At 37.1% G+C, this 18304-nt stretch overlaps 1 protein-coding gene across 3 annotated transcripts in view; it reads right to left on the bottom strand.

Annotated features, from left to right (window-relative positions):
* Positions 1–1489: 1489 nt before the first annotated feature.
* Positions 1490–18304, bottom strand: part of LOC129923466 (uncharacterized) — a 106907-nt gene continuing 90092 nt past the window's right edge. For all 3 annotated transcript variants that reach the window (XM_056014511.1, XM_056014513.1, XM_056014512.1), the window contains one exon: positions 1490–8183. In XM_056014511.1, coding sequence (XP_055870486.1) covers positions 7517–8183 — 667 coding nt within the window. In that variant the 3' untranslated portion in view covers positions 1490–7516. The remainder of the gene's footprint in view (positions 8184–18304) is intronic.

Genomic DNA, 18304 nt, shown 5'->3' with positions numbered 1-18304 from the left:
AAAAAAACACTACGTCACACGGCCTAGAAAGACTTCATCAATACGAGCCATTTATCGAGTGTTCATAGACTTTACTGCACCGAGTGCGTTCTTTAAGCATTTCATTTAAAGATTTCATTTCATATGACGTCAAAGGAAAAAAAAATACGTCACATGGCCTAGCTAGAATAAAAATCGCCTTCATCATTACGAGCCATTTATCGAGTGTTCATAGACTTTGGTGCACCGAGTGCGTTCTTTTAACATTACATTTAAAAAGTCCATTCATATGACGTCAAAGAAAAAAATTCCATTACCTCACAATAGGCTAGTACCGGTACAATAAAAAAATGTCTTTATTTACACGAGATATTTAACGAGGGTTCATAGACATTGGTGCACTGAGTTCTACCTTACTTTGGTGTTTGGATACTGTTTTCCTTAAAAATCGGAACATAATATTAACGATAATAAGGTTTTTTAATGTTTAAGGTAGAAAGTTAAATGTACTGTAAGATAGAAGTGAGTTAAAATATTTTTCATAAAAATCTGTAAAAACATTATTTCGTAAATGAGAAGATTATTTGTTTATTAATTAGAAGAGGGAGTTCAAACAATTATTTGGCGTTAGTAGATTTTTAAATAAATTCGGAAATTTCTGGCGACGATTTGTAAGAAAAAAATTTCCGGAACAGTCTTTATCAATTACAAAACTTCTATGTTATGTTTCAGCAAAAAAAAATAAATGTCTAAAAAGTAATTTTCAGTAATCAATTCTAGTAAATTACTTTTTTTTAAAGCACTGAACAACCTAGTGTCGATATTTTTAAAATTTGTTTAAAGATGAAAATACGGAACAATTTGATATTGATAGCCAAATTGTAGTGACGCATTAGTGACGCATTGTCAAATAAAATAAGTGTAATATTAGTAAATTATGCGATTTCAAACATTCATTAGGCATAATTCATGTTTTATAAAACAATATCCGGAACATTTTTACACTTAATGAAATATAAGTCAGTATAGAGATTTTGATTTAGCATTAATATGCTATTTACATAAAAAACGGAACAATATATTATTGATAATATGTTTTTTGCAACGTTTAAGCATGGAAATTGAATGTAATATAAGTTAGAAGAGCAAACAAACATTTGTTGGCGTTGATTAGTTTTGCACAAAAAAATCCGGAACAATCAATTTTAGATACTTAAAACTATTGAGATGTTACGGGAGGAACATTAAAGGGTAAATCAGATTTTCAATAGCTTTTAGAGTTCTAGTTTTTTTAATCTAATCGTGACGGACAGACCGACCGACAGACAAAACGCACAAAAATAATCTTCTTTTATTCGGATGGGGGCACTAAACAAAAAATAAATAAAATCGGATTTTTAAAAAAAGTTTAAGGAATTGGTTTAGCACATGATCATGTTGCGACGTTACGCTACTGCACGAAAATCGCTGCATAAAAAGTCCATTAAAAAAAATGTGCGTGATATTTACATACAAAGTGCATTATTAGCCTTTATAAACAAACAGAAATGTTTTCTTTTAATTTTAGCAGCTAGTTGACCAGAAAAAACATCTTTAACTATTATTTATATTTGTTGTAAACATTTCCTGTACATTTTTAAATATATTTGACTTGGTGATACTGAAAATACGCAAAAACTGTGAATCTTTGTTAGCATATTGTAACATTGCCTCCCTTACATTTACGTAATTATTTTAGAATTGGTGTATTTTTATGAAAAAATCGCTTGCATAATTAATTTGATAAATTAAACGGTTTGCTTTTAGAAAACCAAAAGTAGCCGTTGCACCTAAACTTTTCAAGCCGCATTTAATAATGAAATAATATTTTTCATATCTCTTCTACTTTTTGAGATCTGAGTGTGACAGACGGACAGACAGACGGACAGACGGACATTTTGCACAAACCTAATAGCGGCTTTTTCCCCTTACGGGGGCCGCTAAAAATGACACCCATCAACACTAATTGTCAATCAAATATATTAATTTATGTATTTAGAAACAAATTTCGGACACCCATTTGAAGGCCCCCCTCAAGTGGGAGCCCGGGGGGATCTTTAAATTCTCCCTCATCCCCCCTTAGCTACGCCAATGCTAGTAGCAAATTATATTAAAAGAAAAAAATGTGCAAAAAAAAATGATAAAATTTTTTTATAAAACTTAAGTTGGCAACACCACTGAAACACATCATTGAAAACAAAATGACAGCGCGCTTATCATCTTAAAAGTGGATAAGCCATTTTTATAATCTTGTATATAACCAGTGAATAAAACAATATAGTAAGAACATGTAAGGCTTTAAAAAAGTATAAAAGTTCGTTGCCTTAGATGTTAAATTAAATCTGGTAAAATTCAATTCTAGCTAGTCTACAGCTTACATTTAAGTGTAAAATATACCAAAAACAAATGAATTTGTTTGTTTGTTTATATGTAACTAGACATACGTTACCCGCGACCCGCTAGTCTTTATTTGCGCATTACTGTCGATATAGTCACTGAGAGTGTTTTGTAAACAATTAAACGAAATAATAATGTAATAAGTAAAGCGAATGTGTCAATTAAAAAATAGTGTGAATGAAGCTATCAAATCAAAATAGCTAATAGGCTTAAATCCATTTTTTCAAATTAAAACATTTGCTTGTAGGCCTACATATATTTGATTAAAATTTGAGATGAATAGACTTTATTTTGAATGTTCATGTGTTAAAGTATAAAGTAGATCTTGAGGTAGACATAGATCTAAATCTACACTAATCTAGAGTTAAAAATTGGCTTTTATAGAGTTCATTCTGTGTTGTGCATGAATGAATATAGGTCTATCTCAACACGGCTACGCAGCTTTGGCGAACAGCGAACGAATGTATTAAAAATGCTTTAGAAAAACAAATTTGAATGTTAATTTGATTAAAATATGAAATGAATGGACAATAATTAGTATGTCTATGTGTTAAAGCATAAAACTATCTTTGCGAAAAGTTCAATAAGAGTTTTAGACCTAGGCATAGGAATAGACTCAGTAGAGAGATGTGCTAATGTGTAACCATTTGATAATGTCTAATGAAAGAATGTTCTCCAAAAAATCTGTAGTCACAGATATCAGGAACTAATTTATGTAAAAAATGCTTTTGAAACACAAAATTGAAGGTTAATTTTATTATATAATGAAATCAATGGATCTTCTTTTGTATTTTCATGTGTCAAAGTTAAAAACTATCTGCGCAAAGTGTATTTCTTAAAATTAGATCTAGGTCTAAATCCTTTCGATCTTTTCTCATGTCAACATTGTTAACCATGGCCTAGATTCATAAATACTATAGCTTTAATAGAGTCGGACAACTTTATTTTTTTTAGTGCCTGAATTTTGTTTTAGGGCTACAATACATACACTAAGGTCTAAGTTGGTACCCAAGAAACATTCCTGCCAAGTTTTATCAAGATTGGTCAAGCGGTTTTGATGTATATAAGTCACATACATACATACACCTTACATTCTACTTTATAATATAAATTGTGAGCAGGTCAGGAGGCCAAGAAGACCTTTTTCTGCTCAACAAGAATTTTATTACAGAAGCAGATGGTAGCGCTACTGGGTGGGCCCAATTTGTGCACCTCGGTCTGCGACCAAGGGCTAGAGTCGCCTAAGCAACCAGACAGCACAATTAAACTAAGCTAACTAAACTAGACTAAACTAACTAACTAAAGCAAGAACGAAACTTTACTTGAAAATGAATAAAACAACACGATACTTTATTTACATTAGAAAAATAAATCAATGATCAAATATATTGTTATAAACCTGGTGGTGGCACAAATGGGGGTAGTGGTGTGTGTGTAGTCAGCCGACGCAAATCGCCCCAGGCCAGCGCTAGACGAGCGGTCAACCGTGACGAGCTACGACGGTCAGCCGAGTCGAGTGTCAACAGGACAGTTCGGGAAAGATCGCCGTCGTGAACAGAGCTCAGGAGCGTCACGAGAGTTGTAGTCATCTGACCACCTAGAAACGTCAATCGGCGTTCTGTCCGGTTCGAGAAGACCAGTAGGGACCCTATATAAGAGCGGAGGCGACGCAGTCAAGAGGGTTCACGACAGAAGGGTTCACGACAGGAGTTCAGAACACGGTCGACTACAGCACAGTTCAACGGTGTGGTTCTGTACGGAGCATTACGACGATTCAGTGCGGAGTACTATCAAGTACAGTTGAGACGAACGGCGTCTTGATCTTGGTCTGTGATCGAGTCCGACACAACGAGTCTAGTGTGTGAAGTCAGTCCTGAACTGTTGAACCCAGTGCAAGCCCGGAACGAGACGGAGAGGCCAGTGCAAGATTTGATACGGCGGAACGGTGTTATCGGAGAGATATTTGTTATCGCAGAGCTATTTGTACTGTTCTACGTGCTGCCAATTGTACAGTATTGGCTGTTATTTATGGACATTAAACCTTTACGTTATTTTGGAGCCCTGACTTGTCAAGTTCTTTAAGTTGGTGGTGTATGGTGCAGTTTGCAGAGAGCCTGGATAGTGAGATTCGTAACAATATGTACACTAAACAAGCCCTAATCAAACTATCCTACTGTCACTGTTCTGTTGTCACAGATTAATAATAAATTACTGTAGACGTTATTAATTAATAATGATAATAACGAGACTGTCTTTATCAAGGTAGACATATATAACTAACTTTTATTTCCGTCCGATCCTTTGCTTTCGCACAGAACATAAACAACAAACAATGACGTAATATCATATAATATTAGCACATCCTTCCTTCTGAAGCTATTATCACAGTCACACAAACAAACTAACAATAAACTAAAGTACTCCCACTAAACCTAGATCAATATCACATAAAACCCAACAATAAACCCTACAACTAGTGTGTATAGATTTAGATCTACAATGAAACTGTAATAGTAGTACTAAATAAAACACAACTAAATAAAACACGCTTTACTAAGACAGAGGCATCAATAACAACACTATACTATAGCAACAGCAGATCTAAGGCATTTTTTTTTGGCAGTTTTTACACAGTAGACAGTAAGGCAGGAATTATAGCCTGCAATTACAAAAATAAACAAACATGATAAGACAATAATAAAGTAATGATGAACTAGATCTAGTCCATCATATACATATACCTTCATGACAAGAGGTAATTACTATTAACTTTATGTAGCTAATAAAAGCAATACATGAGTCAAAGTGTAAGCCACAACCAACACAGGTCAGGCTAAACTACAATAAATATAGTTAGATCTAGATTAAGACCAATAAGGCTCAACCATAGGCATAGACATCTATATTATACTAGACTGGACATGGAGATTTTAACACTACAAAAAATGTCGTGAAATTGTTTAGAAAGTTGTATCAAGGCGTTGTTTTGTAAAGTAGTTAAGAGAAGTAAAGTTGTTTTTTATTTGAACCCTAACCTATGTAACATATAATTTAATTTTTAGATCTAGATCTAGTAAATGAACATCAAAAATAAGAGTACTCTTGTCTCAGAATTATTATTTTGCAATTTTTAGATACATAATCTTCTTTATCAAAAGACTGAATGCAACACTAAATTTGTGTTTTTGATATATATAAGTCTATGGTTTGGCTCTAGATCTAGTTTCCAATTGATGATTAAACGTCCCATTTTGTAATCCTTTAGTTGAAGTTATTTGACTAAGTTACAACAACATATAGGTCTGTGAATCGATTAGTCAAGGATAAGAATTTATTTCCGGTTTCCAGTTTAGTATAATATAGAAGTATATGGGCTCAACAAAGCCGCCATGACATGCTTAGGGCGCAGCCATCTTGTACACTAAAATTAGAGTCAGAACCATCTGCCAACTTAAAAGTGTAGCAGTCGTTCAAATAATAGAATATTAATAAAAATTACTATCGAAACATAATAAAATACAAATTTTTAAAACAAAAAGTAAAAAATGAAATTATTAAAGATGGCTGAGGGGTGACGCTACCCAAGTCTATGGAACTTCCGGTTCCACTATAGACCACAATGGCAAGACGTCACGCTAATTTTCTAAAATTAAAACTGGACTACCGATATTCCTAATTTGTACCTAGTCGTACACTCTAACAAAATCTAGCAAATTATTAAAGACACGGACTACATGAAAGTATACTGCAGAAGAAAGAAAGTCTTAACAAAATACAAATAGGAAGATAAAAGTTATTTATATTCTAAACTCATATAGAAGCTTTATACCGTTTACAGACCTACACTTAAACTGAAATTAAAAAATAACTACTAATCGAACATAAGCGCTAAAGACAAAAATAAGTAAAACTAATCATGGACATAAAATAGGAAAAGATGTCTAACACTAGTTAACAATTTTAAAAACTACTTTCCGTTTACGGATAAAACCCAAATAAGAGAAAAAACTATAACTAGCAGAAGGTTATAAATATCGGAAATTACATTGTACTCAGCACTGACGTATATAAACTGAAAAGGCACTAAATAACCTACTTCTAGCACTAGCCTAGATAATTTACACAAATTAACATTAGATAAAAATAGATAAAATAAGATAAAAAATGATCTATGAGCGCCAGTTCATATAAACACAATGTGCAGTTTTACTGGGGCATATATGCCCAACCTGCGATCGCAGCTGTGTTTCAAGGATTTGCCTCTTTAGTCACACAAGAAGATGCAAAAGGAAAAGATCGTCTCTCGAGACGTAAAATGCCACAGTTTTACTGATGCCCCCCCACCATTTGATGCCCCGTGCTGCCCTCACACCCACACGGCGCTAGCTACACCACTGTGACTTAGTGATACTAAAAGTACAAAAAAACCCCACAAAGTTACAAAGACAGTTTGTGTGGAAACACAAACTCAAAATCGGCCCCCGAAGTGGTCCACCTACAGTCTTCAACAGGATTCGAAAAAGGGACTTCCTGTTCCAAGTGCATTACCCCTCAGCCACAGCATCTCCATATATTCATTTAGCGTATATTCCTATTTTTAAAGTAATAATTATTAACCTTATCCATACATTGAAAATTAATAACATGTTATATGTTATAATGATAAACTAAAAATGATTTATTCTTCTAACAAAATTAAAAAAATGGGCAAATTCTAAAAATAATTATTGATTTACTTTGTACAAATTACTTAACAAGACTTTCCCGTCCCAAATAAAAATTTATATCTCCATTGTCATTTGTCATACAAACTAGACTTAAATTTAGCCACCGGTCGACCAGTTATGTATATTTAACTAAGACTGTAGAAAAAGTAGATCATACACGATTACAGTTTCGACAGTAAAAATAGCTTCTAATGTAATACATTTATACATTTGTAAAAATATTTATTTCATGCACATAAAAAAGTATACGTTACAAGCATAGCATTGGAAAGGTCAATTGAACAATTGAATAAATATATTTGATTGTACTGATCAATCTTTGAATCAAATTATGAAATCTTTGAATAATATACTCGTTAATGTTTATTAAAAGACTATGTTTTATTTTCTTTCAATAATTTTTCATGTTCCTTTTTTTGTTCTACAAAATCTTGGTATGTATAGAGTCGCTGTTGTTTTAATTGTAAAATATCTATCTCAGCTAAAAGGCTTGCTACCTGGTTATCCCTGATGGCTTCGTTTTTTGTCTTGTTATCAAAAAACACAGCTCTGTTGCTTACGGCACTCATTAAAGGTTCCAATGTATTGATGGAACATATATCTTTCATGCATTTAATAATATCCCCGTGTGTGAATACTGTTACACAAAAATCCTTTAGACTGTTCTCACCAAAGACGGCCTGAGAGCATTCCAAATTTTTACGCTCTTCCATCCCAAATCGTCTTTTACTATTAATAACGTAGAGAATAGCATTAAAGCCTTGAGGGTTTGCTGTGAATGTTTCTTTTATGCAATACAAAAATTTTTTAAAGCAATAACCTGAATGATCTAGATGAGGCGGTTCATCAAAAACAGTAACTCTACGACCATGTATTTCAACTGTTTCCTTGGAAAAAGTTTGTGTACATGTCAATAAGCGATCACATGATTTAAATAAATATCTTTGTAAGATAGAATTTCCAACAGCACTTTTACCATGACCAGTTGGGCCTAACATAAATACACTGACTTCTTGATGCTTGATTTTTTCTAGTACAGACCTGGAAACATATTTTGAAATAACTTCATAATTTTGATCGCAATTAAGATTAAGTATCATACGCCATAAAAATATATTCTAAATTAGAAACATTCACATAGTAACCTTTGTTTACGATGATAGTATTCAACGAAACAATTATAATCATACAATTATTAGTCTATCATAAATATCTTCTATTCTTTAAGTGCAGAGTACATTCAATTCTTTAAGTACAGAGTACAATATAGTTAATGAGGATTATTAGGACCACATAAAAAAATTAAATTATTTTGGTAATAGAAAAACGTCTGGTTAAAAAAACATGGAAATATTAGATATTACGAGACTCAAGGCGAAATAAAAGTTTCCTTTGTTATATATAGGACAGATGATGTAAAGGTCATCGGTTTCTTTGGACAGTTAACGAGGGTGTCATATGACCATCACAACGACCAATCGCCTTTAGTTTTCCCCATTAGAGCTGGGTGGACTAAGAGGCGCCAGAAGATCACGAAATTAAAAATCTTAGTATTTACCAGGATTCTAATTCCGGTTCGAAAGCAAACCACTTTACCGCTCAGCCACCGCGCCTCCAGTCCAAATGAAAAATATATAATAATAAAAATAAAATAAAAATGATATTGACTGTAATAACAAATTCTTCAGATTCGAGTAAAAGAATTGCAGCGAAATTAACATTGTCACGGATGACTGTGTGTATGTATGTATAATCTATTTTTATAATCTGAGCGAATGACCGGAAGTGTGTTTTGTTATCAGACAGAGACCAGCTTGTGTGTGATATGCAGTAAAGCTGATTAAAGTTTATGTGTTTGATTTATTGTTGCGCCAGCAGGCAGCAGTCGTGTTTTTTCGTCTCTCGTTTTGGAGGATTTTTGTGTTGCTATTTTCTAAAGCTAAGTGATCTTTCTTATACCATTAGATTGGTGTAGATTTTGTCTATAGATTGGTGTATTTAGTGCGATAGATTTAAGTCACGTTAATTAAATTTTAATTAATTTTTGTATTCATTTACTATCCTTTAGTTTAACAAGCATCTATATAAACAGTAACAGAGTGATACTCATAGCCCGAGGGATTGATGTGCTTGGTAAAACTGTGTACCGTGGCCACTACATAGCAGTCGGAGCGCAAACCTGTGTATCATCAGTCCTAGTGTGTCAAATCACCGTACTGGAGTCATGGACGCTAATCTACTACGTCGCATAGGACGCACATGTGTGTTACTTAAATCACGACTAGATAGCGAGGTTTTCCGAAATATTCGTCGATTTGGCATCGGGCGTAAACTGCCGACAGTTCGTGGGTCTAGGGCTGGGCGTCTTATTCGCCTATGGTATAACCCATCGCAATTCAACTCAACAGATACATGTCACACAGTTTCCAGGACTCTTAACTGTGTTGTTAACCCCACCCCTACCCCTGTCATTTCTTCTACGACAGAGTTCAGCAGTTCCCTACTAAACTGTTTTATTAACCACCCCACCCCTATTGCTCCTCACACAACAGAGGTCAGATGTCCCCATCAAAAACCTATAATTCGGGATATTACTCCTCCGGTGTCTTCAAAATGTGCCACGCCTCTGGTGACTATATCCTCCAGTCTGCTTAAAATAATGCACCTAAACGCCCAGTCATGCAGTAACAAAGCTCTTGAGCTTGCAGACACCATCACTAATGATAGCTACGACATCGTTTTCCTTAGTGAGACATGGTTTAAAGAAGTTGGTGATGAGCCAAGAACCATTGAGCTAACGCCACCAGGCTTTCTTTTTAAGAGTCTACCTCGAAAAACAGGCAGCGGAGGGGGCTTAGCAATACTGTACAGAGATAATCTAGCCAAGTATGTAACAATAAGACCTGACAGCTCAACGTACACCACCTTTGAGATGTGCGAGCTTCGCCTTTCCCACCACAGTAGAACACTGACTTTTATTTTCCTGTACCGCCCACCACCAAGCAAGAGAAATAAATTGACAACAAAAGTTTTCATCGAAGAATTTCAAGACCTCCTTGACAGTCACATATCAACAAAAGATCTATTTGTCATAGGCGATGTGAACTTGCATTTTGACAGTGAAAATGAGACATACGCGGTGTCGCTGAAAAATGCGCTAAAGGATCGCAACTTAGACCAACTGATAAATGTTCCGACACACGTCAAAGGCCATACTCTTGACTGGATTGTTACAAATGCAAGTGAGCTTATAGCCAAACTCAATGTCTCAGACCGCGGCTTGTCAGATCATTTTCTTGTACACTTTGAAATGCGCCTATCAAAAGCAAAAAGGCCAAAGAAAAACGTGACTTCCCGTAAACTTAAAGCCATAGATATTGCCTCCTTCAAAATGGACGTGACCTCTTTGCTGTTGCAACAGAGCAACACAGACGTTCTCAGCAATTACAATTCTTGCTTGAAAAAGTTGCTGGACAGCCGTGCACCTCTTGTCACTCGTACAGTCTCAGTTAGGCCATCTGCACCCTGGTTGACGGAAGACATAAAGACTGCCAAACTTATTCGCCGACGTGCCGAACGTACATTTCAAAAGACAGGTCTGACGATACATCGACACATATACATACGAGAAAAAAACAAGGTTAACCGTATGATTAGAGACGCAAAAGCTAGTCATATTCGACAAAAAATCGAAACTTCTGATTCTTCAAAGGAGCTATTCAGGATCACCGCTGAAATGTTAGGGGAAGCAAATAACGAACGTTTGCCGTCATCTATCCAAGTATCTGAACTTCCTGATTCCTTCAATAGATTCTTCATTGGGAAGATTGAGCAGATTAGAAATGACATGCCATCCCTCTCATCACAGCTTGACCACTCTCCAATCTTTCAAAATTCTCCTTTTTGCGAGTTTCAGCGTGTATCTGAAGATTATGTCAAAAGTACTATTTTGAAGATGCCAAATAAGTCATGTGACCTTGATCCTATTCCAACTTCCTTGCTCCTTGAATGTTTAGATGAGCTTGTACCTACAATTACCAACATTGTGAACTCTTCACTGACTTCAGGCATTGTACCACAGCAATTTAAGCATGCACTTGTCAGGCCCTTATTAAAGAAATCCAGTCTTGACCCGGAATGTCTAAAAAACTATCGCCCGGTATCAAATCTTCCCTTCCTGTCAAAGCTTCTGGAGCGCATCGTGTTAGCGCAAATTCTTTCTCATCTTGAACAGTACTGTCTCTTGGAAGAATTTCAATCTGCATATAGGAAGTGCCGTAGCACAGAGACAGCAGTGGTCAGGGTACTAAACGACTTACTTCACAATTCCGACGAAGGCCACATATCAATTCTTTCCATGCTGGACTTGTCCGCAGCCTTTGATACGCTAGACCATGAAATTATGATGGCCAGATTCTCTGCAACTTTTGGTTTAGCAGGAGTCGTCCTAAAGTGGCTTGGATCCTACCTGACAGAACGCACCCAAAGTGTCGTTGTTAGCGGGACGGAATCAACAAGCTTACTTTTGAAGTACGGAGTACCCCAAGGATCAGTTCTAGGCCCAGTACTGTTCACTATGTACACATATCCACTCAGCGGTGTCATACGGCCAACCGGCATCTTATACCATTTCTTTGCCGATGACTCACAGTTATACGATTCATCAGTACCCTCAGAGGTGTCGCATCTGGCAGAGAAAATCAGTAGTACCGTTGCAAGGGTGAGCGATTGAATGGTTGAAAATAAATTCAAGATGAACGAAGACAAGACAGAAATAATTAAGATTGGCACTAGGAACAATGTCTCAAAAGTTGAAAGCACAGATTCTCTCTTTATCACGAACTGCCATGTTCCTTTTGTCCATGTAGTGCGGAATCTTGAGTTTTCTTCGACTCAACACTATCTTTCGACCCACACATAAGTCAGCTCTGCAAAGGTCTTTATCTGCAGCTGCGCAGATTAGGCCAGATCCGACCATATTTAACAACGGAGTCAACAAAAACGCTAGCTGTGGCATTCATACTCTCCCGCCTTGACTACTGCAACGCCGTGCTAGCAGGTATACCTGATGACAAAATAGCCAAGCTGCAACGTATACAGAACAACGCCGCTCGAATAGTCCTTAAAAAAACTAGACAAGATTCTGCTACTACGCTCTTGCGCACGCTCCATTGGCTACCCGTGAAAGCGAGAATCGATTGCAAGGTCGCCACACTTTGTCATCAGTGTATATATAACAATGAGATGCCCTTGTACCTTAGCAAACTGATTACTCCATATGTCCCCCAGAGAGCCCTGCGCTCAATGGACTCAACGCTTTTAGTAGTGCCACGTTTCTCCCTCAAAAGCTACGGTCTGCGTGCTTTTTCAGTTCAAGGACCAAAGGTTTGGAACTCACTCCCCATTGATCTCAGACAGACAACATGCTACACCACTTTTAAGAAGAACATTAAGACCTACTTATTTAAAACTTTTTTAGATTAACTTTTATGCTAGCTCACGTGTTTTTGTTTGTAATGTTGTTACAGCGCCTTGAGCCTACATTTTGTTTGTTAACAGCGCTTTATAAATAAAATTATTATTAAAATTATTATTATTATCTAGTAGTTTCATTGTTTTATTTCGTTAACTAGAACTGAACCAGGGACACCTAGACGTATCGAGACCTAAGGTAGATTCTATCGAGTTATTATTATAAATATAATACGAAAGCTGTGACATATTTGGGGGCTCGTTTATCTAGTTACTTGACTTAGTCTTGGAAGACATTAGGCAGAACTGGGGTTCGCCATTGTGAAAAGGTCAAGGACCAAGAAGGCCGTGAAGTCGTGCAGAGTGTGCGCTCACGTGCAACGGCGGGAAAAAACTAAGTCAATCAGCCGAGACGAAACCAGGTCAAACACAGTGATAAAACTATTTTTGTTGTTTATATTGTGTGCTAGAGATATAAACAAAATGACAGAGAGATTAACACAGTTAATAGCCGCTGGAAAAGAGATGGGATTGTCGGGAACAACTCTACAGGAGTGGGTGAAAGAAAGAGAAGTCAAGCTATACAAGAAAGAAGAAGACAGCATGAGGAACGTGTTAAAGAAAGAGAGGCGGTGGAAAGAGCTAAAGAAAGAGAGGCGGTGGAAAGAGCTAAAGATAGAGAGGCGGTGGAGAGAGCTAAAGAGGCAGAAGCAAGAGCTAAAGAGAAAGAAGCCGATGTAGAAATACACAAATTGAGAGTCAGAGAGTTGTAGCTTAGGGAGACGAAAGGAGAAATCAAAGAGCAATATAAAATCTGTATGAAAACCAAAGTTGCCACCTTTCAAAGAGAATGTGGATCAAATAGATGCATATTTGGCGAGATTTGAAGTGCATGCTCAAGCTACAGAAATACCTAAAACTCAATGGGGAAGTCATCTTTACACATTGTTACAGGGAAAGGCACTGCAAGCATGTATCAACTTTTCAAAGAAAGATTTAGAGGAATATGACAAGGTGAAAGAAGTATTGATGAAAAGATACAACTTAACAGATGATGGGTATAGAGAGAAGTTTCATAAAGCTAAACCAGAGAGAAACCAGCCATTCCATGAATTTGTTGAGGACATTACAAGATACTTAATGCGTTGGGTAGAATTGTCTAATACTGAAAAGACATTCGAAGGTCTCATTGATCTGTTCATCAGAGACAAGATCCTCACATCTTGTAATCCTCAGTTAGTGGCTTTTCTACATGAAAGGAAACCGAAAGATGTGCCAACAGCAGTCAAGTTGTGTTAGCAATATATTACTGCACATCCGGAGCAGACAATTCAGAGAGAGGAAGACTTGATAACTAGCAAGTTTGTCTTTGCTGCAAAGACTAATGATAACAGAAGTCGCTTTAAACAATAATGGAGACAGGACCGTCTGCAGAAAAGAAGTGTGGGTGAAAAAAGAAAATGTTTTAAGTGTTTAAAAACGGGACATTTAGCAGCCCAATGTAGAAACAAAAGCCCATTAAGACGAAATGAGATTATGGGTTCAAGCAGAAGTCAGGAGTTTAAAACCAGCAACAGGGGAAGACCAACATGACATACAATGCGTCAGTTTGCTTAGACTATCAACATGGTGAACAACTCCCTCATGAATCTGATCAGATCCAGGTGGCTGGAGCTGTAGCTTGAGAGGCTGGTAAACTAAAAATGTATCCTGGATTCGTTGGGAAGAAATCTATTTGGGTCTTGAGAGACACAGGAGCGACCATAATCGGAGTGAAGAGACTACATGTGCACCCTCACCAGTTGACGGGTAAGAAAGTCCAGTGTATGACATTTGGAGGAACAATTGAAGAATATCCCACAGCTGTCATTGACATTGATACGCCATTTTTATCTGGGAAAGTTGAAGCATGTGTGTTGAAGAGGTCTGCAGCTGACTTGATTCTAGGAAATGTGAAAGGCATAACTGAGCCTACCATCACAGATATCTACAAGTGGCAAAGGTCAGCAATGTCAGAAGTTACAAATGCGGTAACTAGATCTCAATCTGGTGTGATAGATAACATGGGACAACCGATACTACATAGTCAGATCGAACAGCCAAAATCAGAATTAAAATCCAGTTATGCATTGAAACAAAAGGAGGACCAATCATTGTTAAGCTTTTTGAATTGGCGGAGCGTCCCACCTGTAAATTTAAAGTGAAAAATGGGCTTCTGATGAGACAAGATAAAAAAGAGAAACTACAGCTAGTCGTTCCTGCCGCCGAAAGAAAAAGAATTTTGGAGTTATGTCATGACTCACCTTTTGTGGGTCATATGGGACAGCACGAACAAGAAAAAGAATTCTGAATAACTTTTACTGGCCAGGAATATTTCAAGATGTGAAAAAATATTTTTTGGCGTGCAGCACTTGTGCCAGTACAAAGCTTAGAGATCGTTATACAAAAGCCCCATTACAGGTCACAGATTTGCAAGATAGACTATTTCAGAAAGTGGCCGTAGACATTGTGGGTCCCATTAACCCTCTGTCTAAAAGAGGATACTGATACATCCTTACGATGGTTGACCTATGCACACGTTGGCCAGAGGCCGTGCCATTAAAGACAATAACTGCAGAAAATGTAAGTCATGAATTGTTCAACATTTTCTCTCGCTTAGGATTCCCTGAAGAAATTCTAAGTGACCAAGGGACTCTGTTTTCATCCGAGTTAACACATCAATTTCTGAAACAGTTAGGGATTTGTCAAACTTTCACAACGCCTTACATGCCCCAGAGCAATTCAGTTTGCGAGAGGTGGAACGGGACTTTGAAACGATTATTAGGCAAAGTAGCACTAGACAGAGCAGCAGACTGGGACATGTACATCCCAGCAGTTCTCTTTGCTTACCGAGAAGTTCCACAAGAAAGTACAGGATTTTTCACCGTTCGAAATATTGTATGGAGCAAACCTGAAAGGTCCACTTAGTTTGCTGAAAGATTTGTTGACAAAAGAAAATCTTGATAATGAATCTAGAACAAGCTATCAACATGTCGTCGAGCTCAGAGAGAAAGTGGTAACAACATGTCAACTGGCCAAGCAAGCATTAGAGAAAGTGGTAACAACATGTCAACTGGCCAAGCAAGCATTAGAGAAAGTGGTAACAACATGTCAACTTGCAAAGCAAGCATTAGAGTCACAGCACGACACAGAACCATTGTTAATAGAAATAAAACTCTGCGAACACTTCAAGGAGGAAGCCTTGTGTATGTACTACTCCCAAGGAAAGACAGTAAACTGATTGTTCAGTGGCAAGGACCATTTGAAGTAGTCAAAAAGATAACTGCAGTAGATTACCAAATCAACATAAGAAAAAAACTAAAAACTTTTCACATCAATATGTTAAGAGAGTTTGGTGGAAAGTCACAGGAAATTAATGCTAACACTGATGAAGTAGTTCGTTCCAGTTGTGCGATAGTTAATGAACCAGAGAAAGATGAAAATGAATTGACTGCATCATTACTATCTGTATTAACTTTAAAGCGATCAGAAACTTGGACAGATTGCAAAATTGAAGAGTCACTATCAGTAGAGCAAACGAAGCAAGTGAAAGAAGTACTGACTAGATATGATGATATATTGATCGATGTACCAGGGAGAACTGCAGCAATTAAACACGACATCATACTCAAAGACTCTGAACCAGTGAAACAGAAACCGTATCCAGTACCTTTAGGATAAATGAAGGAAGTGGAAGAAGAGATTCAATTGATGCTGAAGTTAGATATTATATCACCAACAGAGTCACCATACACGGCACCTATGGTGGTGGTTAGAAAAAAATTAGGCGCAGTAAGAATATGTGTTGACTACAGGAAGCTAAACAAAGTTACTGTGCTTAATTCGGAACCATTACCCAATCCTGAAGACTTGTTACCTCAAATGGCAGACGCAACATTTTTTACAAAGCTAGACCTGACCCGTGGGTATTGGCAGATACCTTTAGTAGATAAAGCTAAACCACTTACAGCGTTTAGTAATCATTTTGGTTTGTTTCAATGGACCTCATTCACCAATCGTAAACAAACAACATTTAGTCACGTGATCTTATTGATAAAACAATGGAAAAAACTGTCACAGGACAATGATCATGAATTAAACATTAGATCGTAAATTATATAGAAGAGATAGAGCACCACGTGGCTAAATGGTGTTTGTTTACGGTTGGTGAATGAGGTCCATTTAATGTCATGAGTTTCGGGCTTGTCAACGCACCAGCAACGTTCAGCAGAATGATGAGAAAGGTGTTGTCTAATCTACCCCATGTACTGTGCAATCTAGACGACATCTGCATTCATGACATTACTTGGTCTGATCACCTACAACATATAGAAATGGTTCTAGATACATTGAGGAGAAATGGCTTAACCGTGAGACCATCTAAAGTGGAGATTGGTTGCAAGAACATTTCCTTTCTAGGATATGTAATTGGAGGACACTCACTGAAACCACAACCTGAACTGCGACAACGGATTATGAATCTTCGTCAGCCAAAAACCAAGAAAAAGGTCCGTAGTTTGTTAGGACTCTGCAACTTCTATCGAAGGTTTATAGCAGATTTTGCAGAGATGACTGAGCCACTCACAAACTTGACCAGAAAGGGAGCACCCAACGTGATTAGATGGTCACATGACTGTGAAGTATCGCTGCAGAAGATTAAGAGGGCATTTGCTGAGGAGCCAATCCTGCGTCTACCTGACTGTCAGAAGGAATTCATACTAGCTACTGATGCATCTGCTGTTGCTATCGGGGGATGCCTAACACAGGAATCATAGGGCATTCTACATCCCGTTATGTACGTCAGTAGAAAGTTGTCTTCAGCAGAACAAAGATACAGCACAGTAGAAAGAGAGTGCTTGGCAGTTGTTTGGGCAGTAACCAAGTTGGCCAGATACCTGTTGGGCAGAACATTCGTACTCCGCATAGATCACGCACCCTTACGCTGTTTAAACACACGTAAGTCGGTGAATTCCTTGGTAACTCGCTGGGTCCTGATGCTTCAGGACTTTCAGTTCAAAGTGCAGCAAATTCCAGGTAAAGGAAACGTCGTAGCGGACATTCTGTTACGCTTATCATAGATATAAGCCTACGTGGCTTCTCACAAGTATGTGTTGCTTCATCAAAGACTTTGTGTCTTCAACAGTTTAGACTTTGTTGCTTCATGGTAGACTTTCTGTCTACAACTAAGACTGTGTGTCTTCATCTTCTAAGACTGTGTCTTCATCTTCTAAGACTGTGTGTCTTCATCTTCTAAGACTTAGTGTCATCTTCTAAGACTTAGTGTCTTCATCTTCTAAGACTGTGTGTGTCTTCAACTAAGCCTTTGGTTCTTATACTAAGACTGTGTGCCTATTACATTGAAGTCTGTGTGACTACAGTGAAGTCTGTGTGACTACAGTGAAGTCTGTGTAACAATGTTCAAGTCTGTTTGGACATATTGTGTGTGGCATATTCAGAGCCTTTGTGGCCTATCGAATAAACATTTTGTTGTATTGTGTTTTAATGTTTTATGCTTGTTTTATAATAGTGTTTTATGTATCTTTGTAAAAATTCATTATAATTTTAGGAGGGGCGAGATGTCACGGATGAATGTGTGAATGACCGGAAGTGTGTTTTGTTATCAGACAGACCAGCTTGTGTGTGATATGCAG

Source organism: Biomphalaria glabrata, chromosome 16 (assembly GCF_947242115.1).
Source record: "Biomphalaria glabrata chromosome 16, xgBioGlab47.1, whole genome shotgun sequence".
NCBI classification, from domain to species: domain Eukaryota; kingdom Metazoa; phylum Mollusca; class Gastropoda; family Planorbidae; genus Biomphalaria; species Biomphalaria glabrata.
This window is presented reverse-complemented; position numbering and strand designations above follow the sequence as displayed.